The sequence below is a fragment of the Mytilus trossulus genome, chromosome 11 (genome assembly GCF_036588685.1).
Source record: "Mytilus trossulus isolate FHL-02 chromosome 11, PNRI_Mtr1.1.1.hap1, whole genome shotgun sequence".
In the NCBI taxonomy this organism is placed as follows: Eukaryota; Metazoa; Mollusca; class Bivalvia; order Mytilida; family Mytilidae; genus Mytilus; species Mytilus trossulus.
The window spans coordinates 23,435,992-23,452,504 of NC_086383.1; the positions used below are offsets into that span (position 1 = coordinate 23,435,992).

Sequence of the window (16,513 nt, forward strand, 5' to 3'; positions counted from 1 at the left end):
TTTTTTCTTAATTTTGTTGGCCTATTCTTGCCTTTTCTCTATAGTTTGTTGGCCTATTTTTGTCTTTTCTCTCTAGTTTGTTGGCCTATTTTTGTCTTTTTTCTTAATCTTGTTGGCCTATTTTTGTTTTTTCTCTAAAGTTTGTTGGCCTTTTTTGTCTTTTCTCTATAGTTTGTTGGTATATTTTTGTCTTTTCTTTAGAGTTATTGCCCTTTAATCTGCATGTTTTGTCCATTATTCTCTATGCTGTAAACCCCATCAAGACCCTAGTATACCGATTTCTTGGAATTTAAATACTGTAACAATATTTACTTTTGTAGGAATAAGAAACACATAATTTCTTGCATACCAATTTATTTCGTTTCCAGAATTTCTGAACAGACAATACTACAAAAGAATACTGAACAAAAAGAAAAGTTTGTAAAAATATCTGAGATAAGAGTTATAAACATTTTGCAGATAAGAGTAACTAAACATACATTTTTATTTAAAATTACAAATAAAGATTTAAAATAATAACAAAGAATAAAAGGCAGATATCAACCTTTCTACAACAAGGAACAAAATGTGAATATTATAATTTCTTAACAGAGGCTAACTTGTAGAAATTAATTAAGATGTTTTGCTGGAAAAAGGGGGTACTAATTAGTAGCAGATTAATAAAATCATTGTATAATTTTTACACTTGAGGTGGTGGTTCCAAAACTTTTCTTAACCATGTCAAAAAACGTGAAAGGCAAGAGTTTAAACTGCATCACTGCTAAAAGATGTTTTCTAATTGAATTTTCAAATGTTTTTTTCAACAGCTTAAAAAACACGAAAACGAGATCAAGTGTAGGGAAATTAATTCATTTAACCTGATTAGGCTTGTCTGCTGTTTTATGGTAATAACCTATAAGTTTTAAAATCGCTAAAGCAACCTCAAAATCAAAAGCCATTTTGATATAAATATTCACATTTAAATCCCCTTTTATTCATACACATAACACATATACAAGATTAGAATTCAAAAATATGTTTTTTGGCAAAATTTAATATCACTGTTAAAAAGTTGCAGTTTCTGGAATATATCCTCCTTAATTCTAACAAAAAAATATCATGGAAACGGTACAAATATAAACAAACAAATCTAATCACAGTTTTCACAGATTGTCCTGGTTTTCTTAAGGCTTTGATGATATGTAACAAGCCTGTATGCTTCTTTCTGCAACAGTTTTGTATGTGAGCCCCCACTTAATATAAAAAAAATCTGTAATAAAAGTCTGTGCAAAAATATTACCAATTTGGAAAGATATGGTCTTTGTGTTTAGAAAGGGGCTGTTATTTTTAAAATTCATTCACATTCAATGCTGAAGTAATACTTTTGTTAAGTGAGACTCGAGATCTACCATAAATAATCTTAATTGGTAAAATTTATACATTAAAAAATCCCCATTTTGTATTGAACTTATAACAATTTCACAATCTTTTAATCGTAACATACTTCAAGTAGTAAAGCCATTTAGTCTATTTCATAAAAAAAATCCACTCGAAAATATCCTGATATAGACCTATAGTGCATGGCATTAGTACCTTTTAAATCATTTTGAGCAAAACTGTTTTCCTATAAAATGTTAAGCAATGTTACTTCATTCTAAGCAAGAGCTAATTTTAGGAATTAATGTCCATGCTTCAAAGCAAGCTATTAATAGATTAAATATTAAATATATCTCTTTACTGGTTACTGAATAAATTAACATAATCAAGCTCCTTCAACAAGGAAGTAAAATCTTCAAAATTTGTAAAATATCACATTTTAAGAATAAATTGATATTGGGTTAGGTTTTGAACATCAATAATATGTCAACGTATTTAAATTGCACAGAAACAAAATAATAAAAACTAAAAAATAAGGACGGATTATTTCTAAATATAGACTATATCACAATTAATAAAAATAACTTGTTAACTATCCCCTAAAATTATTATTTTCTACTTTTGAATTTCTATAGGTTATACCTAGTGTTTATTACGAAACAGGACGGACATTCTGTATACTCTTATAGGTAAAGTGGGTATGAAAGAAAATAAAAACAAAAAAGAGAAAAAAAACTATATATCTATATACATATCACAGATAACAGGGGAAATGTGTATTCAATATATTTTTTTTATATATATATGTAAATATAATATTTATAATATGAAAACATTTATATATAAACAATGGCCGATTCACATCAAGGTAGATAATCTCATTGAAATCTTGTTTCTATGACAACTGAGGGTTACACCACAATGCAGTTGCAAATTAGATATAAAAAAATTAAGCTACTTTAATTTTGGCTTTTTAAAAAACCAATGTTGTATCGCCAAAATAAAATGAATTTCTAAATAAAATCCACAAGGATGGTTACTTGATTTAGATCATTTCAATCCAGATTAATTTACCTCTAATGTGAAGAAGTCAAAAAGGGGAATGTATTAAATAACAGAAAAATATAACAATGATTGTTTAGTGCTCTGTGTCCTAACTACAATAAAACACTAATGGCCATGGAATACCTAAATGATTAAGGCGATTCTAAAACTGAATCTTTAAGGCAGCTTATATACATTTATGGAGGTTTTTTACACAATGCTGTTTTCTGGTCGCATATTAAAATATACTACTTCAACTTCTTAAAATTTGATAAAAATTCGGTTATTATAAGTATTGAATAATTATTTGAACTTTAGTGTGTTTTTTGTGTATTTTTTTAAAAAGAAATCGAATTTAATTTAAATAAAAGTTGAAATTTTTTCGTTTTAATTTTTTTCAATGAAAGACATAGATGTGTCTGGCCTTTTTTTATCTAACTGAGCACATACATGACAGAGTTTCAACAAAGTAACAAAATGTATTATTGTCCCATGTACATTATAAATTATGATATGATAGCTATATACAGAATAATAATAGTCTGGGATTAGTACCATCTCCTTCTTCAACACACAGTGATGAGTGAAACAATGGAGTCCTGTTCCAAAGCCCAAATTGCGCTGTCCTTCTCATTTCACTTCCTAGAGAAAAACAGAAAATAAAAATGCGTCAACACACACCAACACAGCAAACACAAGCAGTAGCCATAGTAACAGGTCAGTGCTAATCACTTCAAACATACCCTTTACCCTGACTGTTACCATATCAACTGTTACCATGGCAATAGCTATTTATAAATAAATTAGACATTTTTACAGCAGCATATAATTTAGCATTAGCAGTCATGCATTCTTTGCATACACATTATGGTTAATTTCAAAACATACTTTTTATTTGATGTGTTAAGTATTAGCGTTATTATCAGGCCCAGAATCTGGGCCAGCAGGGGGCTTATTATCAGTAGGCTGTTGATTAGGGTCAGCAGGGGGCTTGTTATCCCCAGCAGGGGGTTTGTTATCTCCAGCAGGGGGTTTGTTATCTCCAGCAGGGGGTTTGTTATTCCCAGCAGGGGGTTTGTTATCTCCAGCAGGGGGTTTGTTATCTCCAGCAGGGGGTTTGTTATCTCCAGTTGGGGGTTTGTTATCCCCAGCAGGGGGCTTGTTATCACCAGCAGGGGGCTTGTTATCCCCAACAGGGGGCTTGCTGTCCCCAGGAGGTGGCTTTTTATCTCCAACTGGGGGTTTATTATCCCCTGTTGCTGGATTGCTGTCACCAACAGGAGGCTTTTTACTATCACTAGCAGGAGGTTTACTGTCTGGACCAGAAGGTTTGACATCTGGACCCGCTAACGGTTTAGCATTAGGGTCTGCTGGTTTGGTGTCTGGTCCAGAAGTTTTCACAGCACCTCCTGCCATCACATCAGTCTTTTTATTGGGATCAGATCCTTTAGTGTCTTTTACATTTGGCGTATTTTTGGCATCAGTGCCTGGGGTGGGTTTGGTATCAGGTTTAGAATCTGTTGACCCTGGCTTTGCTCCATTAGGTGCAGGACGTGCATTGTGCATAGGTGGGGGAACAGTTCCAGAATTGTTCTGTCCACTGGCATCTGAGTCCTATGATTATAAAAAGATGTAAAATTACCAATATTTAAAAAAAATAGAATGAAACATTATCAATTCACAAAACCAAGTAATATAGGAAAGATAATTCTTAAGTTATCTCCCTTAGTTATTCCATATTTATTATCTAAATTTTCAGAAAATAAATTCTCCAACTATTAGCAGGTAGATGCACAACGAAATCCAGACTTAAAGTAAATGTGTTCGTGCTCTCTAATAATTGGAGAAAATAGTTTTGTTAAAGTTAAGAGATAATTAATATCACAGAATCAAAGGGAGATAAATGATGAATTACCTCCCCTTTAGTTCTAGGTGAAATGAATGTATTTTTTGAAAATGTAAATGCATCCAAATAAATGACTGCTCATGAAATTATTATGCTGTGTATGGAAAAGAGAATTTCATTCCATTTAACTGCTAAAATTATTAAATTATTATTTTTCATTATTTTATTTTTCAAAGAATTTTTAATGCAAATATACATATGTTTTAATGAAAACTTAATTCTTCATTTATTTTCTCGATATATAACATATTTGGTCATTTAAAACATTTAGAATATATTTCATCTCTCTGATAATCAGATTGAAATTGTATAACTTCATCAAATACTGAAAAACCGAATTCTGAAAAAGAAAAATGCATGAAAAACAAGACAACATCTACATTTTGACTAAACACATGTGAACATAAATTCTCATACTAAAGATTGCCATTTTTAAACCTTTTTAAATTAAGCATAGAATGCATTTTAACTCGTTCACATATATTCAACAATCAAAATGCAGATAAATGTGCAACATGCATTGTAAACAAGTAAACAAAACATGAATACAACAATCATTCCAATGTGTGAACTATAACATTGTTGACAAACAAACACCTTTTTAGAGGGAAACAGGTATACAGTTCAAATTATTACAGATTCTTTAAGGACACTATGACATTGTCATCTAAATTTTCCTATAAATAGTATATATATTTTTTATATGCTAGACCCCCAAGGGTGACTGGGGAATCGAAATATGGTCACTTGGTCTTCTCCCGATCAGCAGTAAAACGACAAGACCTACCTTTTGTATTTATTGTGAAATTGTTCTCTTCCTGAATATGCATGAAATATTTGCCACTGGACAAGCAACCAACAATCAATATTATATTCTAGGCAACACCAGCATCTATATCTAAATTAGAATAATAACTGGTTTGGGGGGCTTTAATAGCTGATTACGCAAAACGGGTTTTGCTCATTGTTGAGGGCCATACTGTGCATAAGAGCATTTAGTCACTGACAGTGGAGAGTAGTCTCATTGACAATCATACCACAACTTCTTATTTTCTTGCATCTGAAACTATTTTCAGTATTATCTTCATCCTATAGATGCAACTCAAACATTTAACAAGAGGGATGTATAAATGTGTAAAACATTTGAAGCTACGGTATATGACTAAAAGGGACCTAACAAAGAATTGCCATTATCTTTAAGGTCAACTTTACCTAAGGGATTTGGAACCTTAGTTTTTTTTAAGGGGCATTATGTGATCCATAGTGTTTTAATTTTCTGTGTCATTTGGTTTCTTGTGTCATTGGCAATCATACCACATTTTTTTTTCTATTCAGTCTAAATAATTATGGAAATTTCATGGTCAATATAGAAACTGAAGTGTGACTTGTTGTAAATTCCAATGACCAAAACCTTTACACAGTGCTGTATAACCTGTTTCCCCATGTGTGCACAATGTTAGTATACAAACAGCATCCTAGCAATATCTATCAAATCATTTTTAGCATATTTTTTTTTAAGGAAGGGAAATAACTCTGTCATAAATTTGAATTCTGAGTCAGGAAAATTATGCATTTTTCAAATACATTTTAGCTATCTTGACGGAAAAAAAAGTACATAAATTTAGGTTTTTTAGACATATGAGCTGAAAATGAAAAAATAATGAAACATAATTTAGTGTTTCAAAGTATTTTACCTATTAAAAGATATTCATCAATCAAAGCAGCGTTAAATATATAAAAATTCAATTTCTTAAAAACAAAAGTTTTTATAGAACATACTACTTATGGGATATTAAGACTGACCACTTATTTCTTCACAATAACAAATAGTGTTATCTAATAATAATAAATACATAATACACAATATAATATACAATATATACATAATTTGATACAATATATAACAAATATTGCTACTTTTAAACTTTTTCTACAATATGCATAACAATTCTAACAAATCCAACAAATAATATAAAGTATAATTTATGCCAAGCAAAAATTATTTTTTCTGCCTATAATATCTGCAATACACTAGAGTTTAAATTCACCATATATATTCATATTAGAAAATCTACCAATATTACTGAACACAAAAAAGTCCACTGTACTAATTTGCAAGCAATACTGATTGGTTTTCTACAGTGAATTTCATCTCAGTGTAAAACAAGCTTTCTACAAATCGAGCAAATATGAGTTATCTCCCTTTAATTTCAAACTAATCTCTAACGTAGCCATTCTAAATAATTTTCTTTGTTCAACTATTAGCTATTGAAATGTTAAGAGTGATACATGAGAAAATGGCACTCTAGTGAAACCTTTCACGTCTAAAAAAAGCCTGGCCTTGTGTGCTAAACTACCCTTCTTTATAAATATATACACAAATATTACCTTATACAGATCACGAATTCTGTAAAATGGAATTAAAACCACAATTTTTAAAATGGAATAACAGAATATAATAAAATTTACATATTTAACTTTTTGTTTTACAAGAGTGCCAGAAAAAAACATTATCTTTGAATTTAAACTTGATAAAATTTGTTGACAACTTTGCAATTTGAGAACAATTCATATTTTCACAAATAAATCAATGATGCAAATAATTTATAAATTCTCCAAGTATTAATAGTTAAATATTTCAATTTTTCAAATATTTCAATTATTTCAATAACTTTCTTTCAATATCAAATTATGGTAAATAATTATCAACAACACATTTACTTACCCCTTAAAATAAATAAATTTAATAGGCCAAAGAAAATATATGTGTTTCATGTTGCCTATATATCCCTTATTTTTTTAAGGTCAGCCTTAAACAAATTTCAGATATGTATACATTTTTGAGAACATAATTTCCTTTGTAGAAATATTTCTTGAAAATTGTGGCCAAACATTTCATTCTTCTGCAACAGGAAACACACATATTTATATCTAATGGCCATAATATTATACAAAAATATGCAAAAAGGCTAATTTACAATTCAAATCAGGATACTTTGATATACAAGTAACCCTTCAATATTTCCTATCTACATTATAATATCAAATTCTCACTAAATAGTACAATTTACAATCATGTAACCATGCTATTTTCATATGAAATTCAATAACATAAAAAAACAAAATATATATACATGCATACAATGGACACAATTTTCAAGAAACATCAATAAATTTATAGCATTATCTCTAGAACCAAAAAATATAAAAAAAGTTTTGAAATTATTGCCTCATTGATGTTTTTTTTAGCAGCGTACGTAGCATGAAAAACATCATGTTTCCTCTGCCAAAATGTATTCAATTTTTGAAATTTCAGTATACTTTTTACACTACACTGCATCAAAATATACCATTGAAATTGATAGTCATGATGAACTTGAATCAGATGATGTTTCAATGGTATATTTTGATGCAGTGTAATATTTATTATGGAATAATGAAATATAAAATGTTTCATACATAATTCAATGAATGTATCATACAACTGACTGATTTTTTTTACATTTGGGTAAATAATATATCAATTGTTTGGTGATTACATCTAAATACTGTCGGCTACTAAGGATGCACCAATTCTGAAAATAATCAACTCATGCAAATTAGAAATGATGACATTTTGACCCATATTGAAGAAAAAGTCATCTCTTTAATTGGATAAAAAATGACCATCATTTAACCTGTCCAAATTATTTCTTTTTCCTTGGTATTTCAGAATTGATGCATCTAAGTGCCTTTGTCTAAATTTGACACAACATAAACAATATGTATTTTTAGATGCTAACATGATTGTACACATTTACACGTGTACATGTACGTGTGATATTGACATGCTCTTATACTTACTATATGAGCAACCCCGTTAGGTTTTCCGTTAGCTATTACTGATGACTAAAAAGCATAATAAAAATGTATTATAACCATTTTCAAGAATTGTTTTATATTTATATATATCAATATACAATTATATCACCAAACACTAAAACAAGCTATAAAATATGCATTCTATTGAAAAAAGGCAACTGCAAGGTACTTCACTAGCTATCACTGCTGCCATTATCTCAAAAGTGACTGAAGTCTATCAAAATGAGGTCAACATAATATTTAAACTATTTACTATTCACCTTTTCAGAACCTAAAGGACTATGGGTAATCTCATAGTTTGTACACCAAAATGAAAATAACATCATGTCATTGGTTGATTTTCCTTTGTTTATGACATTTTTAATCAACCTGTATGTACACTTTTGAAAATCTTATCCAGAATGCATTAGATTCTGAAACAGGTAATTATAAATTGCTCTGGTAGAACTCAAAGGGTTGTTCAAACGTTTTAAACAACCCCTTGCTTATTTTGAATACAAGTTTTACCATGACACGTGATGTTGACCTAACAGATAGCACATTTAATCATTTTTGAGACAACGGCAGCCATTTTGGCAAGCATATGTAAAAGGTTCTTGATAAAATATACAATTCAAAAATCTTCAAAGCTAATTTACATGCGATTCAAATCTATAACACATTCCATGCAATGATTTCTATTTACATTGTATAGGGTAAAGATGTTCTCCTAGAAAAACACAAGGTACATGCTTTGATTCTATGCTGCAGCAGGTGGCACAGTGGTAGAGATTCAAGAAATATTTACAGGCATTTAAAATTACTGTGCATATATCTCAAGTTTTAAAGTGGCAAAAAGATCAAATATGTACAATGACAAAATAATGAATTTCATTTAAAATTTCTGTACATGTATCTCACATTTTATAGTGCAAAATTATTTTTTTACAATTAAAAAGTTTTGAATCTCAACCACTGAAAGCCGCCATTTTACAATGCAATAAAATGACAAGGTCATCCAACTAATATATACACAAATAAAATACACATTCATGTTTCTATGGCACATATATAAATAATACACACAATTAATATTCTTGGGTATGGTTGAAACACATCTATTTTTAATAAAATGAACACACATACATTGTGAACAATGTGAGGTAAATGGGTAAATTAGTGTGCCACAGAATATTGTATTGTGAAACTGGTTCAATTATAATTTACAAAAAATCATGATATGACCTTGAAAAATAAAATGGTATTTTTACATTGAAATGGATTATGGACCATGAAAAATAGTAGTAATTTGTCATGAAAAGTTGAACTATGAAAAAACTATTAAAGATAAAATATTTTTTTCAATAATAGCTTTGTAAGTGATATTTTTCTTAAAGGAAAAATTATCTGAGTTATCTCCCCTTACAAACAAAATTCCCATCTTTTGTTGGTCAAGGCAAACAAAAAGTTTTGATTTCTATTATATGTCTCATCAAAGCTTAACAAAACAAAATCAAATATACATGTACAAAGTTAATTCTAAATGAAGAAATTATGACTTTAAAATTGTTTTGGAATGATATATAAAATTATTGAACCAGTTTTCACGTCTGAACAGAAATGTGTACAACATGTGTCTAAAATGATTAGCAACAATATTAGCAGTGATAGCGTGATCTTGCTGAAAACCCTGAGATATAACGAACTGCAGCTTCATAAAATACAATATCCACTACCCATGTTAGTCTATGAACAAGCTTCTCAAGTTTTTATTTTTCTTTCTAAAGTTTTATTTTTTTGTTACCTATCATTTATTTCTTTGGTATCGTGAACTCATAAAGTGGGCATATCAAATAAGACTAAATGACTCAAACAAGTTTCAGTTGGGCATGAATTAAAAAAAGGGGGGATACTTATGGAAAATGAACTAAAAAATACAAAGTTTTTTTTTTGAAAATGGAATTTTTAGTCACCATTTCTATAGAAATGAATCAGATTTTTAATTGAAGGCAAATAAGGGGTTTGGATGTATTTGGATTATCCTTATACGTCAACTCAAGGACATATAACTAACATAATCTACGTCATTGGTCAACGCCAATGATTTAACAATTTCATTACTCTCAATATCTAACACAATATTAGTTGAAATAATGAATCAAATAATGTTAAATCCATTCTCAATTTTATTCCTATATTCCCAAACTAAATACATTTCACATTTGTTTAAGTAATACAAAGCTGCATATGTCAACTTAATCATGTTTGATTATGGACCAATAACGGAAATAGAAATAACAGAAATCTTCCATATTCTTAAAATTTGTTTTATTTTATTCAAGTGAAAATAAATTGTTTTTTTACTAAAACAATTTTGATTTGATGGAAAATTAATTGCTTGTTCATATCAGATAAGAAGTGAAACCACTGTGCAGAAAATGTTTCCATAATATATAATAATGGAATCTTCCAACCACCTTTTGTGTGAAAAATATATGTAGAGAAGACGTATTCAAAGCACCCGACAGCCAGAAGATATGGTAGAAAGGATTATATACAGGTATATGCCAATGCAATGAGTCAATTTTATGCCATTTGATGCCACTATATGAAATGAGAGAAGAACTGGATATATACAAGATCTTATGAATGTGCCAGCATGACATTTGACTACTATAAACATTAAAATGTTCATGCCACTAATGCTAATTCAGATGGTTAGACTGTACAATATCAAAAGTAAGGTTCAGTGCGGACAAAATTACTTTGATTTTAGGATAAGGGATAGTTTCCATGGATTGATATTTTGAAAAGTAAAAAATGTTTAATTGAAAATCCCACCCAAAATACTTTTTAGAGTGAAGCAACATTTTACATTTCCGGAGGGCTTTGTACATTCCTATTTTGGGTAAGATATCCCTTAAACCCAGCTTGTAAAAAGGGTAGAGCCGTTTCATCGAAAATGGTTTTGTCACCTGAATCCATCTTTGAGAGTTTTTTAAGACGTCGAGAATGTGACATGTTACGTAAGATGAATCCTTTGAAAGCTGCTTGTAGAATGAGCACAGCCTCGTCCTTTAGTAAAGCACTGGACTGAATCTCATTGACTAGTTTACGAGAAAATGTTTCTATAGATAATTCACTTTCACTAGAATTGTGTGTGATTCTCGATGGATTTCGGAATTTATCTACACTCGGCAGGTCATGAAGTGTGTCCCTCGGGCTGGTGGGGTACTCGATGTCCGGATTAACTGTGTCGCTGGGAGATGGATCTTCAAATCTGCTACGATGTGTGATAATATCATTAGGATTCTCATAGTCTTCTGAAGTGTGGACGTCAAATTTACCAGAACTTCCAATTTCAGAGACAGGAATTTGGTTATTTTCCAAAAATGGAGACGGCTCCTCATATCTTCTATTATGACTTGCTGTGTCATTTATAACTTTGTCATCTTGGGTAAATGGTGATGGTTCCTCATATCTGGTGTCATCTCTGGTTGGTAATGGTGTATCAACATTTTCTTGGTCATGAACAAGTGGGGAAGGTTCTTCAAACCTGTGTGTATTTGTATGGTTGTTCATAGGAGAAGGTTCTTCATATCTGTGAGTATTTGTATTATTATTCATCTGAGAAATTTCATCATACCTCTTTTTACTTAAAACTGGGCTAGCAGTGCTTTGAATAGGAGAAGGTTCCTCAAATCTTCTCCTTTCTGAAACTACAGTGTTTACGGGTTCCTCATCATGTGACTGAACTGGGGATGGTTCTTCGTATCGATTTCGACCAGCACTTTTTCCGTAAGTGGAATGAGGAGTCTGATGTTGTGTTGATTCACGACTGCGATAAAGATACTGGACAGGTTTGTCGTCTTGCTTCACGGTTGAACGATTTGAGTCAGTTGCGCTTACTTTTGACCTACTTCTCATAACATACTGCACTGGTACCTCGTCCTTACTAACATCAACTGGTTCCTGTTCTCTGCCAACATCACTGTGCTGACGATGGTAAGAGGACCTGACAGGAATATCATCTTCCACAAAACTGACCATTTCTCCATTAAAATTGTAAGGCATTATGGGACTTTGTACTTCCTGTTTTTGGTTTTCATATGAACCACTTACCCTTATTTCATCAGGATTTCTTAACATGGGAACAGGTGAGGGATGTTTTGGGGAGCTAGTGAGTGGGCTTCGTTCTCTGTCATACTGGCACATTCTAGATATTAACCTGCGAGTGAGAAAACCTTTAAAGCAAGCTTGCAATTGTGATAATGCATTTAACTGTGTTCTTTCATGAAAAACTTGCTGGGATGGTTTAGTGGATTTTCTACGTCTAGATAATAAACTACGAAAACTTTCTTGTAAGTGTGAAAAGGAGTCTACATGTGCTGTGGTGGAACGTGCCATAGATCTAAACTCATAATCATCGTTAGGGGGAACAAAAGGTTCATTTTTAATATCAAAAGTTTGTTCACGACTTATATTTGACAATGAGGCTTGAAGTCTGCCAGTTCGAGGTCTGGCAGAACTTATACTTCCAGTTGTTTGCAGATCAAACCTAACTGCATTTCCCTCTACAAACAGAGGAGAATTGTCACCAATATTGCTTCTTTGTGAATAAGAAGAATATAGCCTTGGTTTCCTGTGTGCTCTTTTACGAGTCAGATACCCACGGAAATTAGCCTGAATTTCAGTAGCAGCATTTATCCTTCGATTTTCATTTACATGATTTCTTTTCATTACATCATATCTGTGTCTTTCTGAATATCCACGGAACTTTGACTGAATTTTTACAGCTGCTTTTTGCATTTCTTCAGCTTTTATCTGCTCAATTCTATTATGGATATCTCTACGGACCAAGTAACCATGAAAACTTGCTTGTAGTTGCTCCACAGCCAAATTTCTTGTTTTTAATTGAATGTCTTTTCTGACTTTGAAACCTCTGAAATTTGACTGAATTGTAGCAGCAGCAGAACTTCTCCTTTCTTGTGCAAGGCTTTCATATTGTTGTCTTGCTCTGTAACCACGGTAACCAGACTGAATTCTTGTAACAGCCTGTTTCTGTTGTAAATACCCTTTTCTACCAAAATAACCTCTAACACCAGCTTGGATTTTTGAAGCTGAGCTGTTTCTGCGACTCATGTTTGCAGAAATGCTTCTTCTTGTCAAATAGCTTGAGAAATTAATTTGAAGCTCAGAAGCTGCTTTATGATACCTAGCAAGGGCAGCAACTCTTCTTCGCCTGATATGCCACCTTTCAACGTATGCTTTAAAGGCTGCCTGCACATCAGTTGCTGCATCATCTCTTTTCAGTATTTGATGAAGTTTAGGAAAAGCTAATTTTCTTAATAGGAATCCATGGAAACTAGCCTGCACCTTATCAACAGAATCAGAGTAACCTTGCCTATTTACAGGAGTATCAAGTTTTCGCATTTCCATTAGTAAACGTTTATTAATGTCTTTACGCGCTAAAAAAGCACGGAAATTAGCTTGAAGGAATGTCAGAGAATCGTCTTTCTTTTCATTTACCTTAATACGCTTATATTCTTTGCGGTCCTTGTAACCACGATATCGGGATTGTATCGTGGTGGCCGCTTTGTCTCGCTCATGAATAAGTCCCAAAATGTCCATGACTTCCTCTTGAGCAACAGATCTGAGAGTCAGTAACTGTCTAGTGTTTTCACGCTTCTCTATTCGTCTACGAACTAAGAAACCCCGAGCTGCAGCCTGTATGGCAGTAATAGCTTCTGTTTTCCCGTCCAATCGTTTTGTCTGAAATTCATTGAAGTATTTGTTATTTCTATCCCTATCCTTAACCTTATGAATTCTACCACCACCATTTTGAATTGAGTTTAGTTTGGAAACATACCATATAGTTTCTTTTTGCTTAGACTTTAAAGAAGGCTGACAAGATAAAAATTTTCCATAATTAACAAGACCTGTCCTACTTAAATATCCTCGAACAGTTGCTTGTAAATGACTGTGTATATAATACTCAATTGAATCTACACCAAAAGTTAAATTTATATTTTGCTGACTTTTCAAAATAATATTTGGACATTCTAATTTTCCCCTTTTAACATTTGCCCTATGAGTTTTATATGCAGCTTGTATGACAATTGCAGCTTCATATGCACTTTTAATTGGTCTAACTTCACTCTTACTTACTTCCCTTTGATTTTGTTTATTGAGAACTATATCTGTTACAGAAGTAATATCTTGTCCAATATTTAGCTGCTCCAAATCTACAGAAACTGATTTTTGATCAAAATTTGTGGTTTGAATTTCACGTTCTTGTTTATTTACTTTACTAATTTGCTTGTCAGTGTTGTCTTTAGACAATGTACTATCATTTTCAAGGTCATGTAAACTACTCTCATTCACTATTTCTCTTTTGGGAGGTGGGTTTTCTTCTTTAATAACAGTTAACCTATCAGTACTCTTAGTAAATGACTTCGCCACTTTATAGACAGGTTTATTGGACATGTGATTGGACCTATCATTACTCTTAGGACTTTTTAACTTTGATTTGGATTCAGAACTGAAGGTCACACTTGCTGAATCAGATATTGGTAATTTAGCAGACGACAGTTCGGGATCTGGATTATCATGTAGCTTATCAATCTCAGCCTTGTCCTCAAAGGGATATGGCACAATTTTTAAATTTGACAAACCTTCATCCTCTTTAGATTCACTTCGACCAGTCACAAAACCAGATTCTAATGAACTTGAAACACTGACACAACCCTCCCCTTTTTTATCCTCTAAATCGATTGAAATGTTACATGTATCATTCTGTTGTGTCAAGATACCTTTGAGTGCTGAGATCAAGTAACGAGCGCTGTCTGGATTGATCTCTCTGAATTGTTTTTTGTATTGTACACGAGTCTGATGTGCTGTGTATGCAGCCTGAAGTGTTGTTATTGCTGCATTTAACCTTTTTTCTGTAATTTGTGTTTTTTTGTTTGACTTTGTAAAATTATCCTTGACTGCAGAATGATGCAGGTCTTTAGAGACTTTACATGCTTTTGCAAGGAATTTTTCATCCTTACTTATTTGTTTTCTACATAGCTTTCCTCTAAATGCAGCTTGGAGAACTGTAACAGAATTTTCAAGCTTCTTTTTTGTGACCTCGACCCTTGACCTGAACCCTCTGAATTGGGACTGAATTACAATTGCAGCCTTCTGTTTGGTTTCACATTCAATCTTTGACTGAATTACCATGGCAGCAGCTTCACTTTTAATATTTTTGTAATTCACCCTTGACCTATGACCTCTATACTGTGACTGAATAACAGTAGCTGAAGCTTCTCTTTTCATATGTTGATGTTTGACCCTTGACCTATAACCTTTAAAATAGGACTGAATTACAACAGCAGCAGAATCTCTTACCTCAATGTCAAGGTCAACCTGCCTTTCATAACAACTGTATGAAGAATCAATAATCAACCCCATTACACCAATAGCCTCTTCATTTAAATCATGTTTCATTATATCTAAGGTGGACCTATATTTTCTAAATGCTGTTTGAATGACTTTGGCAGCCTTTTGCTCACCCATTTTGACCTTGAGATTTAAACGTGAAATTTTACCTCTTACACTTGCAGAAAGGGCAGTAACTGCTTCAGTTTTTTTCACATGTTTCTTAAACACTAACCAAGATTTCAAAGATTTTTGAATCAAAACTTTTGCCTTTTCTCTCTTTTGTTTTTGTTTTCTGTGTTCCTTTCTTGCAATAAAACCCTTATACTTTGATTGAATCACAATTGCTGCTTTTTCTTTCTTTTGTTTTTGTTTTCTGTATTCCTTTCTCGCAATAAAACCCTTATAATTTGATTGGATAACAGCTGCTGATTTCTCCTTTCTGTCTAGTTCTTTTTTAAGAATCAACTGCTTGAATGCTTTCTGAATAACCCTTGAAGCCCCATCCATCTTTTCCCTATGTTTAACATATCCCTTCCTGGCATGATAGCCCCTGTGGTGTTTCTGAATAATAACTGCTGCATTGGTTTGGTTAAATGTCTGATCATCTGTCTTTAGTTGTTTACAGTCAATATCTTCTTTGGCCATATTGTCATTTTCTTGTTTATAAAGATGTTTTGTTTTAAAGCTTTTCCTAATAATTGCTAAAGCTTCATCTGAATTTTCATTTTGTTTGAGCCATTCAAATCCCTTCTTTCTACTTAAGTAGGCATGGGAAGAAGCTTGTAAAATGGTACAAGCTGCAAGTTTTTGTTCAGTTTTGTTATGCCTATGCTTTTTGTATGCATTTTGAATTTTTATAGCAGCTGCATTTTCAATCAAACTTGGTTTTGGTTCAGTTTTGTTTTGTTTGTGCTTTTTGTATGCTTTCTGAATTTTTGCTGC

General features: G+C 31.9%; 1 protein-coding gene across 23 annotated transcripts in view; it reads right to left on the bottom strand.

Annotated features, from left to right (window-relative positions):
- Positions 1–1,425: 1,425 nt before the first annotated feature.
- The window catches only part of LOC134690895 (doublecortin domain-containing protein 2-like), a 113,828-nt gene continuing 98,740 nt past the window's right edge, over positions 1,426–16,513 (bottom strand). For 14 of the 23 annotated variants that reach the window (XM_063551054.1, XM_063551053.1, XM_063551052.1 and 11 more), the window contains 4 exons: positions 13,676–13,918; positions 8,150–8,194; positions 6,695–6,713; positions 1,426–3,042 (listed from right to left, as the gene is read on the bottom strand). In XM_063551054.1, coding sequence (XP_063407124.1) covers positions 6,705–6,713; positions 8,150–8,194; positions 13,676–13,918 — 297 coding nt within the window. In that variant the 3' untranslated portion in view covers positions 1,426–3,042; positions 6,695–6,704. The other 9 variants (XM_063551059.1, XM_063551055.1, XM_063551058.1 and 6 more) reach the window with 5 other exon arrangements.